Source organism: Castor canadensis, chromosome 14 (genome assembly GCF_047511655.1).
Source record: "Castor canadensis chromosome 14, mCasCan1.hap1v2, whole genome shotgun sequence".
Classification (NCBI taxonomy): domain Eukaryota; kingdom Metazoa; phylum Chordata; class Mammalia; order Rodentia; family Castoridae; genus Castor; species Castor canadensis.
Genome location: NC_133399.1, coordinates 77,783,024 through 77,804,181, shown reverse-complemented (window position 1 = coordinate 77,804,181; position 21,158 = coordinate 77,783,024). Strand labels below are relative to the sequence as shown.

The following is a 21,158-nucleotide window of genomic DNA, read 5'->3' as shown; positions in this document are numbered from 1 at the left end:
ATACCAGATTCCTTATAGTTCTTGACAATCTAACAATATGTGTATAATTATATATATAATTATGTATATACTTAATCCAATTTTTAATTTTAAAAACTAGTTACAAGGTAATTACAATCATACATAAAAGTTAATTAAGATTATTTTTTGGGGAAAAAGTACTTGGAAAACATTTGTGAAACATTTTTAGAAATTTATTTACATATCTTGGATGGAAACAATTGATGCAGTTTACTTGGAATTCCTGAAAAAAAAAAAAGAAATGTTTTTAAGGTGGGAATGCTAAGTAGACTTCAGAATCATAATTTAAAAGCTCTTGCTCCCTGCCAAAGAAACTCTGTGCATATCCTGTGTATATAAGTAATATAAGTAGAATACAAATTTTATCTATAGAACAAAATTCCTAAATAATTCTATTATATAATAAATTGTAGCCAGGCTTGATGGTACATGCCTGTAATCCTAGCACTTTGGAGGCTGAGAGAGGAAGATTGTGAATTTGAGGCCAGACTGGGCTACATATAAGACACTGCCTCAAAAACCAACCAACCAAATAAGAATAAGTATAGTTAGGATATAGACCTTCAAAATTAAATCATATTTCTTCAAATTTCCTTCTTGTTTTCTTTATTTTGATTAGTGCCTATAAACTAAAGGAATCTTAAACATACCTCTACAGTCTACCATAGCACACATACCTTTCAAATGGGGAGCTAAAGGTCTGCTCCTAGAAGTGTCTTCATAATCATCATAGTTGTCAAAATGGAATTTTTCTCTTCTTGAAACATAAGTTGTTTTCGATAGGTCATTATGCTGACCACTCATTTTATCACTTAAATTCAAGTATTCTCGTTGAAGATTTCGTATCTCAAATTCCAAGGTATCCCTTTCATTTTCTATGCTTCTCACATAGTTTTCTAAGAGCACTTTATCTTCCGTAAGTCTACCGATGCTGTTTTCAAACTTTACATTTTCTTGACTCTGCTTCTTTAGCTCTTCCTTCAGAATCTGATTGTCAGTCTTAATTTCCATGACCAGTTTTGACAGCATCTCACATTCTTTGTTGATTTCCGTCAAGCTGTTTTTATAAATACTGGCTTCTGCCTTTGCATTTTTGATTTCTTTTAAGAAATTCTCTTCTGTACTCGATTGATAGGTTTGAATATTCTCAAGTTCTCTTTCCATCATCTGTCTAGCAGCAGTAGATTCTTGTAATGCTGTTTCGAGATTCAGTTTCTCATTTTTAACTGTTTCTAGTATTTGAAGAAGTGTTTCTTGTTCAGTTTTTGCCAGTTTTTCTTTTTCTTTTAGCTGCATAATCTCCAGCTGTTTTTCTTTTAGTTCGTGGTCAAGTGAACTCTTGTCCTTTAGCAGCTGGTATGTGTTTTTCTCTAACATTTCTTTTTCATCTCTCATCACTAGAATATTTGTTTTCATTGCTTCCATTTCTATATTCATTCGGTTGTTTTCATTGTTGACAACAGCCATATCATTTTGAGTTTTGTCTTCTTTACTTTTTACTTGATCTAATGCTTCCATAATTTGTTGCTTTTCCAAAGAAAGTTGACTATTTTTTTCCTCTAGAATTTTATTTTGGCCCTGGAGAACACTGAATTTGCTAATTATTTTCTTCAATTCTTTAAGGCATTCTTTGTTCTCTTCTTCTGCTTGAAGTAGCTTGGATTGAATAGCACTCTTTTCTTCAACCAGACTCTTAAATTGCTTTTCGTATGTTTCAACTTTCTGTATCAGAGATTGTGTGGTAAAGATAAGGGGCTTCATTTTGGTCTTAAGAGTTAGATTTTCATTCTCTAGTTCAGTTACTTTTTTCTGTATCTGCATGGATTCATTTAAGTAATGCTGTAAGTACTGAATTTTTGCAACACACTGCTCAGTATCAGAATTGACCTTGGATGTTTTCTCATCTTCAAATATTATTGATCCTTGGTTTTCTACAGATGGTTGCCCTTCTTTGTCTTTCATTTCATGTTTTGTTTGGTCCAGGAATGACAGTGTATATCTTGGACCTCTGGCATGGAATTTTAAATCTGTAATATTCTTGCTGGCAATAGGAATGTCTTTATTATTTTTCTCATTCCTTCTTCCCCGGTGTATGTCACTCTTAGATAATTTTTTACATTTCCTACAAAAATTCACATGGAGTTTTGACACTGTTTCCCTGAGTGGGAGTAATCTGTTTACTAATGTCTCTAATTCTGAGATTCTTTTTGATTTTATATCTTCATTCAAGTTATCTATGTTTTCTTCCTTGACGAAGTTAATTGTTTCCTTCTGAATGGGGGATAGGTCATATTTTGCATTACTTTGGATATTTGCATCAGTTTTTAAAGTTTGGAGTTCATTTGTAAGTGCCAATTCCCTTTCCTGTGACTTTTGAAGCTCTTCTTTCATACGCTTAATGGAGTGGCAAATATCATCTAAATTTTCACAGAATCCATACTTCAGAACAGGCACAGCAATTTTGGATCTATCAAGAATTACTGTACCAGTTTGAGACATCACATTTTGAGGTAGTGTAGGTAGAAAACTATAAAGGCTATTATAATTCTTTGGCATGTCAGAATTTTCCAAAGGGTTCATAATTATGTTAGAAGCTGAATTATCTATTGAAGTTCTCAAGTTCTCAAGCGTTAATATGTCCTTGAGATGTATCTGGGATGGAATATTTATACTTTGAGAGAGACTGTTAACATTATTGCTACTGAATTTTTCTTCCATTGGATGAAGAGTTTTCAAATCCTCAAAATGATGATGTATTTTCTTCATAGAAAGAATTTGCTTCTCTGTAGGCTATGGCAGTAAAAATAACACCATAAATGTACTGTCATTTGCCACATGACCAAGAAATTAAGACAAAACTTTTGTGGAGGATTTACTTATTTAACCAAATCAAGCATTTTATCCATTTATGCAGCATAGAAGCATAGCAAGTATGGTTTATTTAAACACTTTTTTTTTGGTGTAGGTGTATACTTAGGTGGGGATGAAGCATAACAATTACTTTGAGAACTGTAATTCTCGTCCTCACTATTTGCTTATTAGAAGTGCACTTATTTGCTTAGGGGATAAGATACATGGCCAACTGCTCAACTTCAGAATAAAAGTTTAGCATCCTTCAAGAGACCATCATAAATGGATGGGAACAATCATGTATAGAAAGGTTGAATGAGAGTTTAAGGAAAATAAATACTTTTACTTCTGGGCTAGTTGTCAACCTTTGCTTGCATTCTTAGTATGGAGTGTTTTTAAGGCTGTAATCATCTTAGAAATGTGATTTCTAATCACATTTGATGGTCATTCAGGTCTGGAGCTGTTCAAGGGAATTCCTACCAAGTCTTGATAAGTCCTAAGTGAATGGATAGGCTATGCATTGGAATTTACTTGGGACTATTTCAGCATCTGAACCAAGACAAATGTCTCTTACAGACTCTTCTACAAGAACTAGGAGAACTGTAGGAGTACAGAGGTGAACGCACATCTTTTGAGGTTTTCAGTATAGGAATTTCCTTATTTTTATCTCTGGAAGACCATCCTTCCTGTGAAGAAGGAGAGAATATAAAGGTGAAGATAAACTAATTGTAGGAACATTTTTGAAGTACCTAAACATAGGAATTATTTGTGTAGAGTAACATACCGAGTCCTTTTCAGTGCATGTGCTGAACACTAGATTTTTTTCTGGGCTGAACTGCGGATTTTCTACTTCAATAATACTTTTGTTCAATATTTCACTGATTTCAGACTGTACCTTTAAAAGATAAATTAAGAATGTTGGATTTTGATTTCAGGTTTATAAACTTATGAATGTACATGAATAACAGACATTATAATTGCAAAATATCTTTGCATTTCTTGTACATAAGAATTCTTTTCCATCATGAAAAATATAAGTTAAACTTATTTACTTTATTGTGATATCTAAGAAAGTAATGTCTTTATTTTATGGATTATAAAATTAGAGAGTTTTGTAAAATAGTAAGATTTTTCTGAACTATATTCAAATAATTTCCATATTTGCTTTTCTACATTGTGAGGTAAGTAAAAGATCTTTGATTTCTTCATCAAAACGTAATCTTTTCTGTCACTCTTGTGTGAATTATTTTTTCACTTCCCTGTATTTGCTTTTCATGTAAAATATTGGGATGAAATTGAATATTAGTCATTAGTGAGTATGCATTATATTACGTTCCCCAATATCCATACCCTATTCTATTTCCACTACTTCTCATTTGGATGAAGTCCACGTGCCTTTGATGATACTGATTTCACCACTAGTTCCAGTGGTGACTCAGATCTAACTAGTCAGGAGAGTAAGTGGTTCAAGGATTGCATGTGACTCACTAGGCCAATCAGAATCAGGCCAAGAACCTTAGTATAAACTACTAACAGAATAAAGCATGCTCTCTTCTGTGTCTCACTTGAATCTAGAAGGACAAAGGCCTGGAACTCCTGCAGTCATTTTGCTATGGTAAGGAATCTGAGAACCCATTATCTATCCTGGAAAGCAGAACCAAAATGTGGAGTGAAACTTGTGTCTTATGACAGGAGTCTTAATCATATGAATTATTGTATTTTTAGGACTTTCAATTCCTTAAGGTAATAGAGTATGTTTCCTCTCTTAGTCAATTTGAGAGTTTGCTTATTTATTTGGCAGTATTTGGGATTGAACTCAGGGCCTCCAGCTTGCTAGGCAAGTGTTCTACCACTTGAGCCATATCCCAGTCTTTTTGCTTTTTAGTTCATTTTCCAGATAGGGTCTTGTGCTTTTGTCCAGGGGGTCCTTGGACTGTGATCCTTCTACCTCTGCTTCCCAAGCAGCTGGGACTATAGGCATGTACTGCATGCCAAGATTTTTTTTTTTGGCAGTACTGGGGTTTGAACTCAGAGCTTCTAGGCACATGTCACTTGAACCATGCCTCCATCCCTTTTTGCTTTGATTATTTTGGAGATAGGGTCTTCCTTTTTGCCTTGGACAGCCTGGACCACATTCCTCCTCTTTTATGTGTCCTGTGATATACAGTATGTACCACCATTCTCAACTTTTTTCCATTGAAATGAGTTCTCACAAATTTTTCTGCTGCAGCTGGCCTGGTAGCATGATCCTCCCAATCTCAGCCTCCCACATAGCTTACAATGGTAGGTTGCCACAGTGTGCCACTGTGCCCAGCTACTGATTAAGATGGTATCTCATGAGCTTTTTGCCTGGGCTGACCTCAAACCATGATCCTCCAGATCTCAGCCTCCCAGGTAGCTAGGATTGCAGGTATAAGCCACTGGTGCCTGATTCCAGCTTGTTTTTGAGATAGGGTCTTGCTAACTTTCACCAACATTGGACTCAAACTGTAGCCCTCCTACCTCCATTGAGTTACATATTAAAACTTATGAGAGTCCCTATTTATATACTATATATAGGTAGCATTTTAAATGTATGTTTAAAAACTCAGTGAGTGCTATTTTGTCTCATATCCAAATATCAAGTATCACATAGAGAAGAGTGTAGTTTCCGCAAAACAAATTTTGAGCCTGAACTGTGTTGTGGCCCATAGCATATTAAAGTCTATCTGAACTTATCATTTGGCTTGTGATCATCAGTTTAGAAGCTGGGATGGTGCTTAACTTAGGATATTTCACACATATAGACTATAGGAGTCATACCATGGTAACATTCTGCAAAGTCTGCATTCGCAAAGCCTGAAATGATTCCAACTGATGTTGAAGGACCTATAATGAAATTAAAGTATTAAATATTTTAGGCTGTTAAACATATTTCGTAATTGTTATGATTTTTTATATCTCTAAAAGTTGCCTGATACCAGAAAGGGTTGCATGAGAGTCAGATGACCCATGTGCTCAGTTGTTTTGATGGTTTTCCAATGTGCTTTCTTGAAAAGTTTTGTGATGGTAAAGTGGGAGAACCCACATGCATTTAGCAAGTATTTATGGAGAATAAGCTCAGTCTTTACCTAGGATTTTGGAGATAATAAAATGAAATAAACTCACTTTCAATGCTGATTGTGGTTGGATTTGATTTTCTGCTTCTGAGATGCAGCCATATTCTAAGAAAAATAGAAAAAAAGATGTAATTTAATTCTTACATTTTGTTTTAAACAGCTATTATAGAAAGTACACTCTTTACTTTCTTGGATAGTGAAACAGATAATGAGGATATTTGATATTTATACTATGCTACTCATAGAATAAATTTAAGAAATAATTCTCACTTTAAGAAAACACATACTTGAGGTTTATAATAAAGCACAACTTGGAAACCAAACTTGGAAACTCAAACATCTCAGTTTCTGACATACAAACTACATTCTTTTTATAAAAACAAAAACAAAGAAACAAAACCCCCAAACTAGTAACCCTTACTCCATGGAAGACCTTTGGCAAAGTCCCCCATGTGTCTCAGTTTTCGTGCAATTGCCATGTGGTGTTTCTCCCACTTATCATGGAACACAAGCTGGATCAATAGTGTATGCTATTTGCTTTGCTCCTCAGCCAAGTTCTATAAAGATCCATGTGTTCCTTCTGTTGGGAAAGGCAGTTTCATGTGCAGTCCTTCGCCCCACCTTGTCTACATATGAGTGGGCCTTAAGTTTGGAGTACTTCCTTACTAACAGAGTTCTCACAGTCTATGTTCAACTTATCATCTTCTGTGGAAATACATTTCCTCATTTCAGACTTTGTTCTGCTCAGGTCTGTGAGTCATACAAACCTGACCAATCCTGACCAACACACTACCATCCCTGTCCCCTGAAGACAGAGCATGGGGTCCTTCTACTACAGCACAAGAAGGGTGCATACAGGCCATTTGTCCTACAGTGGCTGCTGGGGTTCCGATGCCTACTGCAGAAGCTGATTTTACTCTGTCTTTCAGCTTTGAGACTAAAGCATTTTTCCAAACAGTATTTGACTAAATTGTGTTTCCTTGGTAACTCTGATACTAACACATAGTGAACAAAAGGACTCAGACTTCTCTCATTGATAGACAACATGTCACATGCTTGACACCCTCCCAGAAGATAGATTATAAATCTGCAGCAGGGGAGAGACTATATAATCTTTGCAAACTTCTTGACACATTCCTCTTTGTCCACATGTTGGGCAATTTGCTTGCTTTTAATTTTTGTTTTTTATTAAAGTGAAAAAATTTTCAGCATTGTGAATGAAATGAGAGTTATGATGGAATGTTCTCCTAGCTGACAATTTCTGTCTGTTTTAAATGAGATCAGAACATTTCTGATTGGCATTCTGCCAGATGTTATAGAAATTGATTACCAAATATAGGCACCTTCCCCTTGTCATCTGGTCCTCATCACTGACAGGGCATCACTAATTCGGAGCCTGAAGATAATTGGCCATATCCAACCTTTAGTCAGAGGACAGGAAGAGTCAGTCAGCCTACCTGGATATTGCTTATCTTTGAATCTCACTGAGAACAAAATGGTAAGAGTAGAAGTGAAGTAATACCGGAAGCAAGGCAGGAAGGTATCCTTAATTTTTTAGTCTCTAATGAAATCAAATCAGTCATGCAAATCAAAAAGAAGATACAATATAGAATTCTACCACCCAGAACTAATCATTGTTATTTTAAGTAACCCCTCAGTTTGCTCTCTAGGCATATATGTGGAAAAGACGGAAATGATTTTAGAACAGTGGGATCCTATTATACATGCTACTTTAAGTTATAGTACATTTGTAGCTACTTAAATTTAAAAGAATTAGGAGCTAAGAATAATGGAGGTCATTATTAGTATTACAATTATTTACTACATGAGAGATTTTTCCTAAGAGGTACCTCTAAGCTGATGAAAACATGAGACTGCATGTGCGCGTTGCCTCTCAGGTATTTCACTGTTGTGCTCGAGGCCGGCATTGGAGTGCAGAGAGGGTGTGGCAGAGCACAGAGATACACAGTGGCCTTTAAGGAAAGGCACTAAACACACAGGATCTACCATTCCATTTCTTGAGATGGACTCTGAACCAAGAGGGACTCTGCTTGGTGGGAAAAGGAGGCCTCTGGCAATCCCAGTCATGTCACAGAGACCTTGAGGCATTTACTGCTGGAGAGCCCTGTGGTCCTCGCAGCCTTGAGACTAGTTTGGGGATCTGCTGGGCTGGCTTGCCCCAGAGGAAGAGCCTAGCCCATGTTGTGCCCACGCCTTTCCCACCCATCCCCCAATTCTGTTTGCACAGAACCATCTTGAGGCCCTGCCCACCAGGAGTTGTGTGAAGCAGTCAGGCAGCTGCCCCTAACAACTCCATCAACCTAACCTTACAAAGCAGCCAGAAGGTCCTGCCTACCCTCTCACAGCCCCAGGAAACTCCTGGCAGCTTGGTGTGCAGCTTGGTCCACAGAAGCCCAGGGAGGTAGACAAGCAGCCTTTCTTGAGTGGCTTGGCCTGCTATGGCACCTGGAAAGCAACTGGGTGGCCCTACTCATCCTCCTGTGGCCTCCAAGAAGCAGTTGAGCAGTCTGTGTTCACAGGCTTGGTTCACTGGGGCCCTGAGAAGCAGACACTCAGCCCTGCCTGTTGACCTTTGGCTCTAGGAAGTCACTGGGTAGAACTCGCCAAGCACGTTGACACATAGAGATACCTCAGAGTCACTTGTGCAGCTCCCAGAGACTGACAGACACCCCATCCCACTACCTTGCACACTGTGCCACACACTATGAATGGCCTGCCCTCATGTGACCTGTGGAAACTGACAGGTGCCCCAGACTTGTAGCTGGGTGCACCATATCTATGGCTGCCAGCAAATGTGCACTGCCCAAGACAGCTTCATGCCAGGTGAAAGTGCAGTCCTACATAGCCTTGGCCACCAAGACACCTGCAGACACTGGTATTGATCACAGCTGGAAAAGCTATGGGGACGCTGCACTAACCTGGAACAAAGCCAGCACAATATATCAGACCAATATTGGTGATGTCTGAGGACATCACCAGCAGAAGACCTTTGCTGTGAAAGTTACCCAGTAGAATTGGTGGAGACAACCAATCTACCTGATGCATAAGATGAATGTAAAGTCACAGGAGGCATGAGAAAATAAGGTAACACAATGCCTTCGAAGAACACAACTCTCCAGCAACAGACCTCAAAAAAAGAAAACTGACAAATGAGATTGAAGAGTAATAAAAAATCTCCCAATGAAGAAAAGCCTAGGCTTCACTGCTGAATTTTACCCAACTTTTTTTTTTTGATGGGATTGGGGTTTGAACTCAGGGCTTTGAGCTTGGAAAGCGGGCACTCTACTGCTTAAGCCACACTTCAATCCATTTTGCTCTGGCTATTTTGGAATGAGGTCTTGTGAATTATTCGCCTTGGCTGGCCTTGAACTTGATCCCATCTTCCCAAGTAGCTGGGATGAAAGGTGTGAGACACTGGCATTCAGCTTTACCAAACTTTTAAAGAAGAACAAACACCAGTCTTCAAACTTTTCCAGAACATTTAACGAGAGAGAACCCTTCCAAACTCATTGTATGAGAGCAGCATATTTAAGTAGACATGGCCACACGCACAAAAGGAAACTATAGATCAATATCCCTAATGAACACAGATGCAAAAATTCTCAAAAAACCACTTATAAATAGGATCCAATAGCACTTTAATAAAGATCATTCATTGTGATCATCATTATCCCAGGGGTGCAGGAATGGTTCAATATATGCAAATTGATAAATGTAATACATCATATCAACAGAATGATGGAGAAAAACCACATGTTCATCTCAAAAAATGCACAAAGAGAATCTGGTAAAATTCAGTATCCTTTTATGATATCTAAAAACATTAGGTATAGAAAGAATGTGCCTCAACACAGTAAGGGAGACGTGACAAGCTCAAAGCTGCTGAATGGAGAAAAACTGAAATTATTTTCTCTAAGATCAGCAACAAGACAAGGATGTCTACTTTTCTCTACTGTTAGTCAATACAGTATTGAAATTCTTAGCCAGAGCAATGAGACAAGAGAAAAAATATAAAGGGGATCCACATAGGAAAGAAGAAAGTAAAACTATCCTTGTTTGCAAATGGCATGATTTTATCTTTTATTTATTTATTTATTAGAATATTGTATTGTACCAGGGTACATTGTGACATTTACAAAAGTGTTTACAATATATCTTAGTCAGAATCATTCCTTCCACCTTTCTTCTTTATCCTCTCCCCCCTTTCTTTGGGCATGATTTTATATAGAGAAAAATATAAAGACCACCAAAAAATTCTTGCAACAGATAAATAAATTCAATAAATTTATAGGATACAAAATCATCATACAAAAATCAGAAGCATTTGTATACAACAATAACAAAATTGCTGGGAAAAAATCAAGAAAGGAATCCCTTTCACAATAGCTGCAAAAACAAATTTAAAAAGACATAGAAATAAATTTAGATAAAAAAGTGTCTCTACAATGGAAATTACAAAAGACTCATGAAGACAATTGAAGACGCAGGAAAATAGACATTTCATGTTCATGAATTGAAAGAATATTGTTAAAATGTGTATTCTACCTAAAGCAGTCTACAGATTAAATGCAATTCCTATCAAAATATCAATGTCATTCTTCTCAGAAATAGACAAAATACTCCTAAAATTTTGTGTGGAACCACAAAAGACACCAAATAATCAAAGCAATCCTGAGAAAAAGAACAAAGCTGGAGGCATTAGACTACCTGACTCTAAAACATGCTACAAAAAAATAGGACCCAAAACAACGTGATGCTGGCATAAAATCAGACACACAGACAACAGAACAGAACAAAGAACCCAGAACTCTATATATTTACTGGAATTGATTTTTAACAAAGGGAGCAAGAACATACATTGAAGAAAGGAAAGTTTCTTCAATAAAGGGTGCTGGTTCCTATTTATATGCAGAAGAAAGAAACTAGACCTTTTTCACCACATACCAAAAAAAAATCTACCCAAAATGGATACAAGACTTAAAAGTTAGACCCAAAACTATGACACTACTACAAGGAAATACAGGGAAAATACTTCAGGACACTGGTCTGGGCAAAAATTTCTTGGATATGACTCCAAAAGGACAGACAACAAAAACGAAAATTGACAAATGTGATTATGTCAAACTAAAATGCTTCTGTCCAGCTAAAGTAATAATCATCAGAGTGGAAGCAATCTATAGAATGGGAAGAAATATTTGAAAACTACTCATCTGAAAAAGGATTAATTTCTAGAATGCAAAAGGTACTCAACAGAAAAAACAAAACAAAACAAAACACCCCAAACCAAAATCAAACAAAGTCCAGGCATGGTGGTTCAAACCTGTAATCCTAGCTACTTATGAGGCAGAGATTAGGAGGATGGTGGTTGAAGGCCAGTGGCGGTGTGGGAGGACGTTTGCAAGACTCTATCTCAACCAATAGCTGAGTGTAGTGGTGTGGGTATGTTGTCCAAACTATATGGGAAAGCACAAATAAGAAGATTGCAATCCAGGATGACCTGAGTATAAAGCAAGACGGTATCTAAATAAACAAAAACAAAAACAAAAATGGCTGGCTAAGTGGCTCAAGTGGTAGAGTGCCTGCATAGAAAAACAAGGCCTTGAGTTTAAACGCTGGCCAACAAAAACAAAAACAGCAACCCATATACAAACAAAAAACCCAAAATTAATCCAATTAAAAAATGGGCAAATGACCTGCATGGATAATTCTTAAAAGAAGATATACAACAAGTATATGAAAAAATGTTCAACATCACCAATCATCTGGGAAATTCAAATCAATTGACAGTGAGATAGCATCTCACCCCAGATAGAATGGCTATTATAAAAAAGACAAAAAATAACAAATGCAGAGAAAGGGAAACTCTCATATGATGTTGGAGTGAGTGCAAATTAATATGGTCATTAAAGGAAGTAGTATGGAGATTCTTCAAAAAATTAAAAGTAATATTGCATTATGATCTAGCAATTCCAGCACTGGGCATGTCTCCACAGGAAATGAAATTGGTGTGCTGAAGAGACAGCTGCACTTGCATATTTATGGTGGCATGATTCACAATAGCCAAGAAGTTGAAGCGACCTAAGGGTCCATCAGTTGATGAATGGAAAATGTGGTATCAGGCACAATGGAGTATTATTCAGCCATAAAAACAATGACATTCTGTCAGTGGCAGAAACACGCATGGAACTGGGGGACATTATATTAAGTGAAATACATCAGGCACATGTTGTCACATGTAATGGAAGCTGAAAAGTTGATCTCCGAGAAGCAGAGAAGAGAATATTGGTTACTCTGGCCTGGAAAAGGTGCCGGGGGTAGGGGGGGTGTCGAGAAAGGATGGTTGATGAGGGTACAGTTGGATAGAAGAGATAATTGCTGTGTTCTGTGTAGCACAGTAAGGCAACTATGGTTGACAACAATTATTCAAATATGTCAAAATAGCTAGTAGAGTGGATTTACAATGTTACCAACACAAAGAAACGATGACTATCTAAGGGTTTGTATATGCAATTACTCTGATATAATCCTTACACACTGTAAACATGTATCGAGATGCCACACTGTACCCCATAAATATATACAATTATATGTCAATCAAAATAAAATATATCTAAAAAAAGAAAATGTTCCATGAGAAGGATTAAGTGGTTGGAGCCTTAATGATTTTAAGACATACATTCTTGTTCTATGCAGTATTGATTTACTCTCTGCAAGGAAAGATGAGAACACAGCACTATAGTTTCTTCTACATCTGCCCACCACATTTCATGATATTGGTTTTTATATTACTTCCACACTGAAGTTTTACAATGCTTGCATTCTGTTCTGTGACTGTAATTCCCACAAGCTCTTCACTTAAACACAAAGATAAGATATTATTCTTGTAAATGTTTCATCCTTCCACTTTACTCATGGTGTTACTGTTCAAAATTCCATCTCTTCCTGTCCTGGGATAAAGAGCCCATCTTCTGCACAGATTTCTTTTGTCTCATTGGGAGGACTTTCAAGTTTTTGCTAAAGCCAAGCAAGAAATATGGGTCCAAAAGAAATACACAGACATACTAAAGTGATATAGTAAATATGACTCTTAAGAAAGAATGATGGGATTTATACATTGCTTCTCCACCCTCTGTATCTTCCGCCTTTACTGCCACAGTATAGTTGCCTTGCTACCATGCTTCTTCCTGTCATATGGCTCATGTTTAACCTGAGAATCTTCTGTCCAGAATTTCTTATTTTCTTTGACATAGCATACATAGTTTCTTCTGAAATACTTCCTTGACCGTTCATTGGACTATTCCTCTGAACTATAGATTCAGGGACAGGGTTAAAAAAAATGGGTACAGGTGTCTTCACCTTTGGAAATGATTGAAGACCTTTGCTGGAGGGTGTGATCTCTTTGGTTGTATTGTTGTGGCTGGTGTTCCTGAGGACTTTTGTTACAAATCTAGTGGAAGTTTCATCTTATTGCATTAAAGAAACATTGTCTTGACTTGGGGCATTCAACCAATTCTGCATGAAGCTGTGGAACTGGGACTTCTACATGTTTGTGCAGGCTGTTCACTGCACGAGGGCTTCTGGCCAAAAGCAGATGTGGGGTTGAAATCCATCCTAAATTCAGTAATGAATTAGATAGTAAAGGCTCCTGCTCTCACGGTATCTACATTTTAAAGGAGTAAACAAATAAAAAAAGAGATACTTTTAATTAGTGATAAATAACAAAGAAATAGGCCATGGAAGTGAGTCGGGGCTATGGACGGTGTTGGAGGTGGTGGCTAAGAAAGTCTTATCTGATTAGATGTGGCTTTAGTTGAATTATAGGGGATAAGAAGGGCTCACCCATGTAAACATCTGTAGGAAAAGATCCCAGCAGAGGAAATAACAAAGTCATAAAGCAGAACAAATCATCTATGTTTGCAGAACAGAGAGCATGCCAGCACAACTGTAGCTTAATGAGCTATGAGCTCAGATTGAGAAGATGGAGGGGAAGATGCACTACGTCATGAGGGCCTTACAGGTAAGTGGGGGTGTGTGGCTGGTACTTTAGGTGACATGGGAAGCTTTGGAGAGTTTCCACCAGGGAAATGATTTATATGACTGAACTGTTTACAGGTTAATTCTACGACATCATAAAGGATTTTATTTTAAGATGGTGGGATAGTTCAGTGAGAGATGAAGGTATCTTGGAGTAAAATTGTGGTGGTGGGATGGAGAAAAGTAGAGGGTTCAGGACGGAGTTTGGAGCTAAAGCCAGCAGAATTGTTAGAGGACGATGAGCTCAGAAGAGACGAATGAAGGGTGAGTCTTTGGTTTCTGGTGAGAGCAGGTGGATGAATGATGATGTTATTGACTGAGATGGACAAGAATGAGGAAGGAACATATTTTAGGAGAAATAATTGCTCTTAGATATTTGAAGATTGAGTTGTTTATTAAATATCAAAGTAGAGATTTCAAATAAGCCAGTTCATGATTCATGGGACCAGCAATGAAGATTTTATTAGGCAGCGTGGATCACTGCTGGCCTAGATAAAGACAGGTTCGGTAGAGTGAAAAGGCACAGAAGCCCAAATGAAGTAGTAGGGAGAAGAATGCAATGTGAACATTTGTAGCCACTGAGTGTAGGCAACTTTTTCTAATTTTACTATGGAAGGGAATATGGCTCATAATAGAAGACAGGGCACACTGGAAAAGATATGAAGGTCAGAAAAGATTTCTTTTTAGCCTAGGGATTCTAACATGCTTGCTGCCAGAATCCTGTAGTAGAAGGGGAGAGAAAGAATAACTCTGGAGTATGAGGGAGGCCAATGGCAAGGCTGAATATTTGAGAATTCCAGAAGACGTGGGATCTGAAGGAAATTGTTTTTGATTGAGTAGGAACAGTTCTTCCAGGGAGGCTGAGAATTTGGGCACCCGGGCAGAGTCCAGATGGAGGATAAGGAGTTTGGGTCTGGTTGCTTTTCCTTTTCCATCTAGTATAAGACCATGTCATGAACTGAGAAGTAGTGACGAGAGGTGCCAGCAACGTTTAGATGATTCGGCACAGGCAGAGGGTAGACAGGGAGTTGGAGTTGCCTATTTTTAAAGCTATCAAAATAAAATTTGAGTTTTTAAAAAATGAGTTTCAAAGACTTTGGCTGCTACTTACTCCCAAAGGAAAGAAAAAGTTAAATTTCAGCAATCCTTGGAGAGCGGCACGCAATGGGGGTGATTCTTGAATTGGAAGGGAAATTATCAAAGAACTACAGGAGACAGAATCACACTCTACCATTACTAAGTCCCTGATAGCTTTATGATATTGTGAGGCATTTACAGTGCCTCAGGACGTTTACAGTGACTGGGAACAGAAGGAATAGTACTCATGTCCTGTTCAACAGGGTGAGGCTGCTCTGGCCTCTTTTCTTCTTGTGAAGATCCTAGGTTTTTGTGAAAGTCCTTGATTTGTGAGGTGCAGAAATCCTGTCCCAGCCTCGGGTTTCTTCCAGCTTATCACTTCTCTCATCTGGATTATATATATGCCTCTGCCTCAGCTGGGAGTCACTGGCCACAGGGGTCCTTGTATTGTGCACCAGTCTAGACACCATCTCTGCTAGTCTGCTCAGGGTCTTCCCTGTGTGTTCTACTGAACACCAAGCCATCTGAGAGGTGCCTAGTCACCTGCGACCTCTCTCAAGGAGGTGACACTCCAACTTCAGTGTTCTCAGACTCCCTTTGCTGTGTATTCACGCATCTTCTCCAGGGTTAACGTGGAGCTTGGAAGCTGGAGTTATTCGTTCGTTTTTCCCCAAACATCTTCCCCGTACAATGGCTTCCAGTCTACAAATATTTACTGTAAAAAGTATATACCTTTTTATGTCTGTCTGAAAAATCCACTATTTCTTCCTTGGTATCTAGTATAGAAAGGGTGATGGTTAAGACCTGCACTCTGGAGAACCTGCCGAAAGCTGGCTCTCTCCCTTGCTACCCATGTGACTTTGGGGCAGTTTCTTCATTTGTAAAATGGGGGTAATGACAGTACCTATTTCATAGGCTGTTGTGAGGAGTAAAATCGTCCATCCATTTATGTTCTTACAAGTGTCCCACACAGAGTCGGGTTAGCCATTGTTAGTATCATAATGACAGTTACAGCAGGTACACCAGTTAGGCCAGTGGATGTAGGTACCAGTTGCCTGCATGCAGTACAAGGTGGTGGAGCCATCACTGCCCTGGGAGCCTTGGCCTAGGAGAGTTTACCTGGTTCACTGCCTCCACTTTCCTTTAACCCCTCAGAGGAGTTTGGGGTCTTGGACGCTGAAAGCAGAAAGGAGTCAGCTTCATGCTCTTCCTCAGGATGCTTTTCTGTAACGGAACCGAGCATGGCTTTGGTTCTGTTGGAAGGAGCTGACAGGTAGCGGCGGTAAGAGGAAGAGGAGGCACCGCGGTTCCTGGCCCAAGCCCTCGGCGGCCACGGGAGGGCGCTCTGGGACCACGCCGCGGAGGGACGGTGCGTCCCGGCGGGAAGCCTCGCCGGGCGCGGGGAGAGGCGGGAGAGGCGGCCGCTTTCTTCCCTGGGCAGAGCCGAGGATGCCCGGTTCTTACGGAGATCCGCACTCCAGCCCCGCGCCGTGGTGCACGTAACCCCAGCACTCAGGAGGCTGAGGCAGGGAAATGGGGGTTCGAGACCAGCCTGGGCTGAACACCGAATTCAAGGTCAGCCTGGATAACGCAGCAAGACCCTCTCTCAAACACAATAAACAACAACCACAACCCCCAAACAAAACAAAACAAAGCAACAGATAGGCATTCCAGACAGACCCTCTCCCCCCGACGTCCTGGAGGCTTGGGGGTGACGGGACCAGGGCCTCCTCACTCCGCCACTCCGCTTCCCACAGGTTCCCCTCCCAGGACCGCTCTTACCGGGGCTCATTTCTGCCGCTCAAGATCTCTCTACCAACTGCCTTTGCCCCACGCAGTCCGCACGGTGGCTTCACGGAGGGGCATCCCGTTGCCTAGTAACCAGGCGGCGGGGAGCCCCGCCCCTTTGCGCGTGGCGGAAGCGGGCGAGGAGCGGGACGGGGAGGGGGGCGGCGTCGCCGGCCCGGGCTGCACTTTCGGGAGCCGCCGTCCCGGGGCCGCGCTGAGCCCGCGCCGGGTGGCGGGACCTGCGTCTGCGGTGCTCTCCGGCGCCCCGGTTCCTCCCACCTCGGCTTTTCCGAACTTGGTGTTGACTGCGCTCGTCTTAAGACCACACTGCAACAGGGACACCTAAATGTGCTCACAACCGTACTTTTAACGCAATCGCTAACTCACTTTAGGACCAGCCTGCTTTCGGTTACTGAGGTTCTAAAGTTCTTTTTCTTTTACTTTTGGTGTGTCGTTTATTGAGTAATTTGCAACAGTCCCATCATAAAATTTATACTTGAAATAACTAAGCCATGTCTAATATCAGTTTTTAAATTAGGTGCTTTACATAAGTGTAAATTAGAATGCTCACCGAAAGTAGGTGTGTAGTTTACTAGTCGCTCGTGTACATGTAAAAAATTACAGTTTAACTTGTCATTTAAATTTTCTTTACTGGAAAATAACTGACATAATAGTTACTACCTACTGAAATAGCAAACCCTGCTTTGGTTATCTAAGCGCCTTCTTTTTTTTTTTTAAATTCATTTATTCACATGTGCATACATTGTTTGGGCCATTTCTCCCCCCCGCCCCCTCCCCCACCCTCTCCTCCCTTTCCCTCTCAGTTCCAGGCAGGTCCTGTTCTGCCCTTATCTCTAATTTCCTCCAAGAGAAAACATAAGCAATAATAAGAAAGACAACGCATTTTTGGTAGTTGAGTTAAGGACGGCTATACAGAGAGATTCCTAGCACAGCTTCCATGTACAAATGTGTTACCACCCAGGTTGATTCATCTCTAACTGATCTTTACACTGGTTCCTGATTCGCTTCTTGTGGTGACCTCTCTTTAAGGTTTCTGCATTAGCTCCTCTGCAGTGGGGACATCAAACGCTTTCATGTTTTGGGTTTCTTACCTATCCCCATACCTATCATATGTGCTCTCCCCTTGTCATGTGACCCAAGTCCAACAACATTGCTGTATTTGTCCTAGATCTAAAGACCGCATATGAGGGAGAACATAAGATTTTTGGTCAGCTTTAAAGTTTTAAGCAGACATTTTTTTCTCTTTACTTTCTCTTTTCCTTCCCTCCCTACCACTCTTCCCCTGTTTGAGGGAACTCAAAAATGTCCAGACTGCTCCAGGCAAAGCCATTGGGCTCCTTTCTTTATCTCACAGTAAACCTTACTTTAATTTTAAGATAATTCTTAATAAACTGATCCACCATAAAGGTGGCTCTTAGTGAGAGGGACAATTTATTTTATGTGTTAGGTCAAAACAGCCTTTTTTTTTTGTTTTTATTTATTTTCTTTTTTAAAAAATTTCTTTTATTCATATGTGCATACAATGTTTGGGTCATTTCTCCTCCCTTCCCACCACCCCCTCCTCCCCCCCTTGCCCCCATTAACCCCTCGCTACCAGGCAGAAACTATTTTGCCCTCATCTCTAATTTTGTTGAAGAGAGAGTATAAGCAATAATAGGAAGGAACAAGGGTTTTTGCTGGTTGAGATAAGGATAGCTATACAGGGAGTTGACTCACACTGCTTTCCTGCACATATGTGTTACATTCTAAATTAATTCTTCTAGAACTAACCTTTTCTCTAGTTCCTGGTCCCCTTCTCCTATTGGCCTCTGTTGCATTAAAGTTTCTGCTTTAGTTCATTTTCACTGAGGACATCAAATGCTATCTTGTTTTTTTTGTGTTTCTTGCCTATCCTCACCCCTCCCTTGTGTGCTCTCGCTTTTATCATGTGATCAAAGTCCAATCCCCTTGTGTTTGCCCTTGATCTAAAGTCCGCATATGAGGGAGAACATGATTTTTGGTCTTCTGGGCCAGGCTAACCTCACTCAGAATGATGTTCTCCAATTCCATCCATTTACCTGCAAATGATAAGATATGATTCTTTTTCATGGCTGAGTAGTATTCCATTTTCTTAATCCATTCGTCAGTAGTGTGGCATCTTGGCTGTTTCCATAACTTGGCTATTGTGAATAGTGCTGCAATAAACATGGGTGTGCAGGTGCCTCTGGAGTAACCTGTGTCACGTTCTTTTGGGTATATCCCCAAGAGTGGTATTGCTGGATCATATGGCAGATCTGTGTTTAGATTTTTAAAAAGCCTCCAATTTTTTTCCAGAGTGGTTGTACTAGTTTGCATTTCCACCAGCAGTGTATAAGGGTCCCTTTTTCCCCACATCCTCACCAACACCTGTTGTTGGTGGTAACACAGCCTTTTGATTAGCAGAATATTTCTCTTTTGTAAACTAAGTATTTCCAGTTAGCGCAAAAACAATTTGTCAGACAATTATTGTAATTAGTATATAAAAATCTATCTTTGAAGCCAACAAAGTTATAATATATTCAGAAAAAATGAATTTCCTCCTCAGTTCATAGGAAACCATTATTACAAATTTAGGGTGCAATTTTCCAGTTCATTCTTATATGTTATATAGTTATTATATGTGAATTCATGAATCATATAGATTGTTCTTGTCTGTTTTAAAAAACTCATACATGATCTAATGATTTATATTTTATTCTACAACTTGCACTTTTTAGTTAACATTTTTAGGTCTATCTGTATTTTTAACACTAAATCTTTAATGCAATTGTAAAAATGGATTTGAGATGTATCTCAGTCTTCCTTTTGGTATTTTTAAATCTTGAAGCGATCACCAACTTGTAGTAAAGGTGAACATATTGTATAATATATTTTTTTTTCTCCTGAGCTATTTTGCTGACAGGATATCCCGTCTCTCCTAAGTATGCAAGTACAGCAGTCAAAATCCAGGGATTAGCACTGATGAGTGCCACCATCTAGTCCTCAGACCCCATTCAGGTTTCACCAGGACTACAATGATGTCCTCTTAGCAAAGGATCCAGCCCAAGATCTTGCATTGCGTTTAGTCATCATGCTCAATCTGTTTAATGTGTTCCAGTCAAAACAGTATCTGGTCTTTCTTTGACTTCCATGCCTTTGACAATTTGGAAGATAGTAGGCCAGTTATTGTGTAAAATGTCCCCTCTCCTGGCTTTTGCGGGTGTTTTGTAGTGAGTAGATTCAGATCATGCTTCTTTGTCAGGACTATCACAAATGATGCTTGTTCTCATTGTATCCAATCAGGTGGCCTATGATGGTGATTATGTCCCCTTAGTGATGATGTTCGCTTGATGACTTGCTTAAGGTGGTGTGATTTCTGTTAGCAATTATTGGCTTACTTATTCGAGCAAGTCTCTAGTTTCTAAATGTGCAGTGTCTCCTCTATTTGGGCTCTAGTAGGCCTCTCCTCTACTTAGGCACTGGATTCTATTACCCTGGCTTATCTGTGAAGGAAACCTCCTCATCCTCCTTGGGGTTTTACATCACACACCGGCCAGGCTCACGCAGCATCACCAGCTCTCCCAACCTGGGCTCTGACCATGCAGGGCAATGTTCTCCCTATGGGCAGTCTCTTTTTCCTCCTAGGGATTGGACACTCTAAAAGTTTCCTTTTTTGCAAAGTCATAAAAATGTTTCTTCCATATTTTTTTCTAGAAACTTTGTTATTTTACTTTTCACATTTAGATTTGCTGTTCATCTGAAATTGATTTTTATACAGACTATCAGATTGAGGTCTCTATCTTTTCTTTCTTTTTTTTTTTTTTAGTGCTTGGGATTAAACCCAAGGCCTTGCACATGCTAAGCAAACACTCTACCACTGAGCTATATCCCTATCAATATCCATTTAAAAAAATATGTCTGTCTGATCAATCCAACATTAATTGTAAAGAACAGAATTTTCCATACTAGCTATATTTTTAAAAATGTGTTTTTCTATGTGTGTTCTTAATTGACAATCTTGACCCTAAAGTCGCTCCTTGCCAAGTTCTGGAAGTCGGGTAAAGTGATTATTTACTTATTCACAACACAAATTAGAATTAGTAAGATAAAAGGGAATAGCATAGCTATTTATTTAGTTTATAGTTATTTATTTAGTTTAATGTTTTTTAAACTTCCCACATGGGGAAAACTCCATTCTCCTGGGTGAGATCAGAAGGATGTTTGACTGTTGTTGAGTGCCTAGTTCCTTTT

The 21,158-nt window shown here is 39.3% G+C and overlaps 1 protein-coding gene across 4 annotated transcripts; it reads right to left on the bottom strand.

Moving 5' to 3' along the window:
* Nucleotides 1–43: 43 nt before the first annotated feature.
* Ccdc110 (coiled-coil domain containing 110) lies at nucleotides 44–17,311 on the bottom strand. 4 transcript variants are annotated; one of them, XM_074054841.1, is made up of 7 exons: nucleotides 16,884–17,309; nucleotides 6,019–6,074; nucleotides 5,674–5,739; nucleotides 3,656–3,766; nucleotides 3,498–3,557; nucleotides 699–2,811; nucleotides 44–244 (listed from the first exon to the last, which is right to left on the bottom strand). In XM_074054841.1, the coding sequence occupies exons 1-7, from the start codon at nucleotides 16,891–16,893 to the stop codon at nucleotides 195–197; spliced, it is 2,466 nt and encodes an 821-aa protein (XP_073910942.1). In that variant the 5' UTR covers nucleotides 16,894–17,309; the 3' UTR covers nucleotides 44–194. The 4 variants fall into 4 exon arrangements, with proteins under 4 accessions (XP_073910942.1, XP_020033445.2, XP_073910943.1 ...); XM_020177856.2 differs by lacking the exon at nucleotides 16,884–17,309 and adding an exon at nucleotides 16,221–16,407; XM_074054842.1 differs by lacking the exon at nucleotides 5,674–5,739 and having other exon boundaries at nucleotides 16,884–17,311.
* Nucleotides 17,312–21,158: the final 3,847 nt, after the last annotated feature.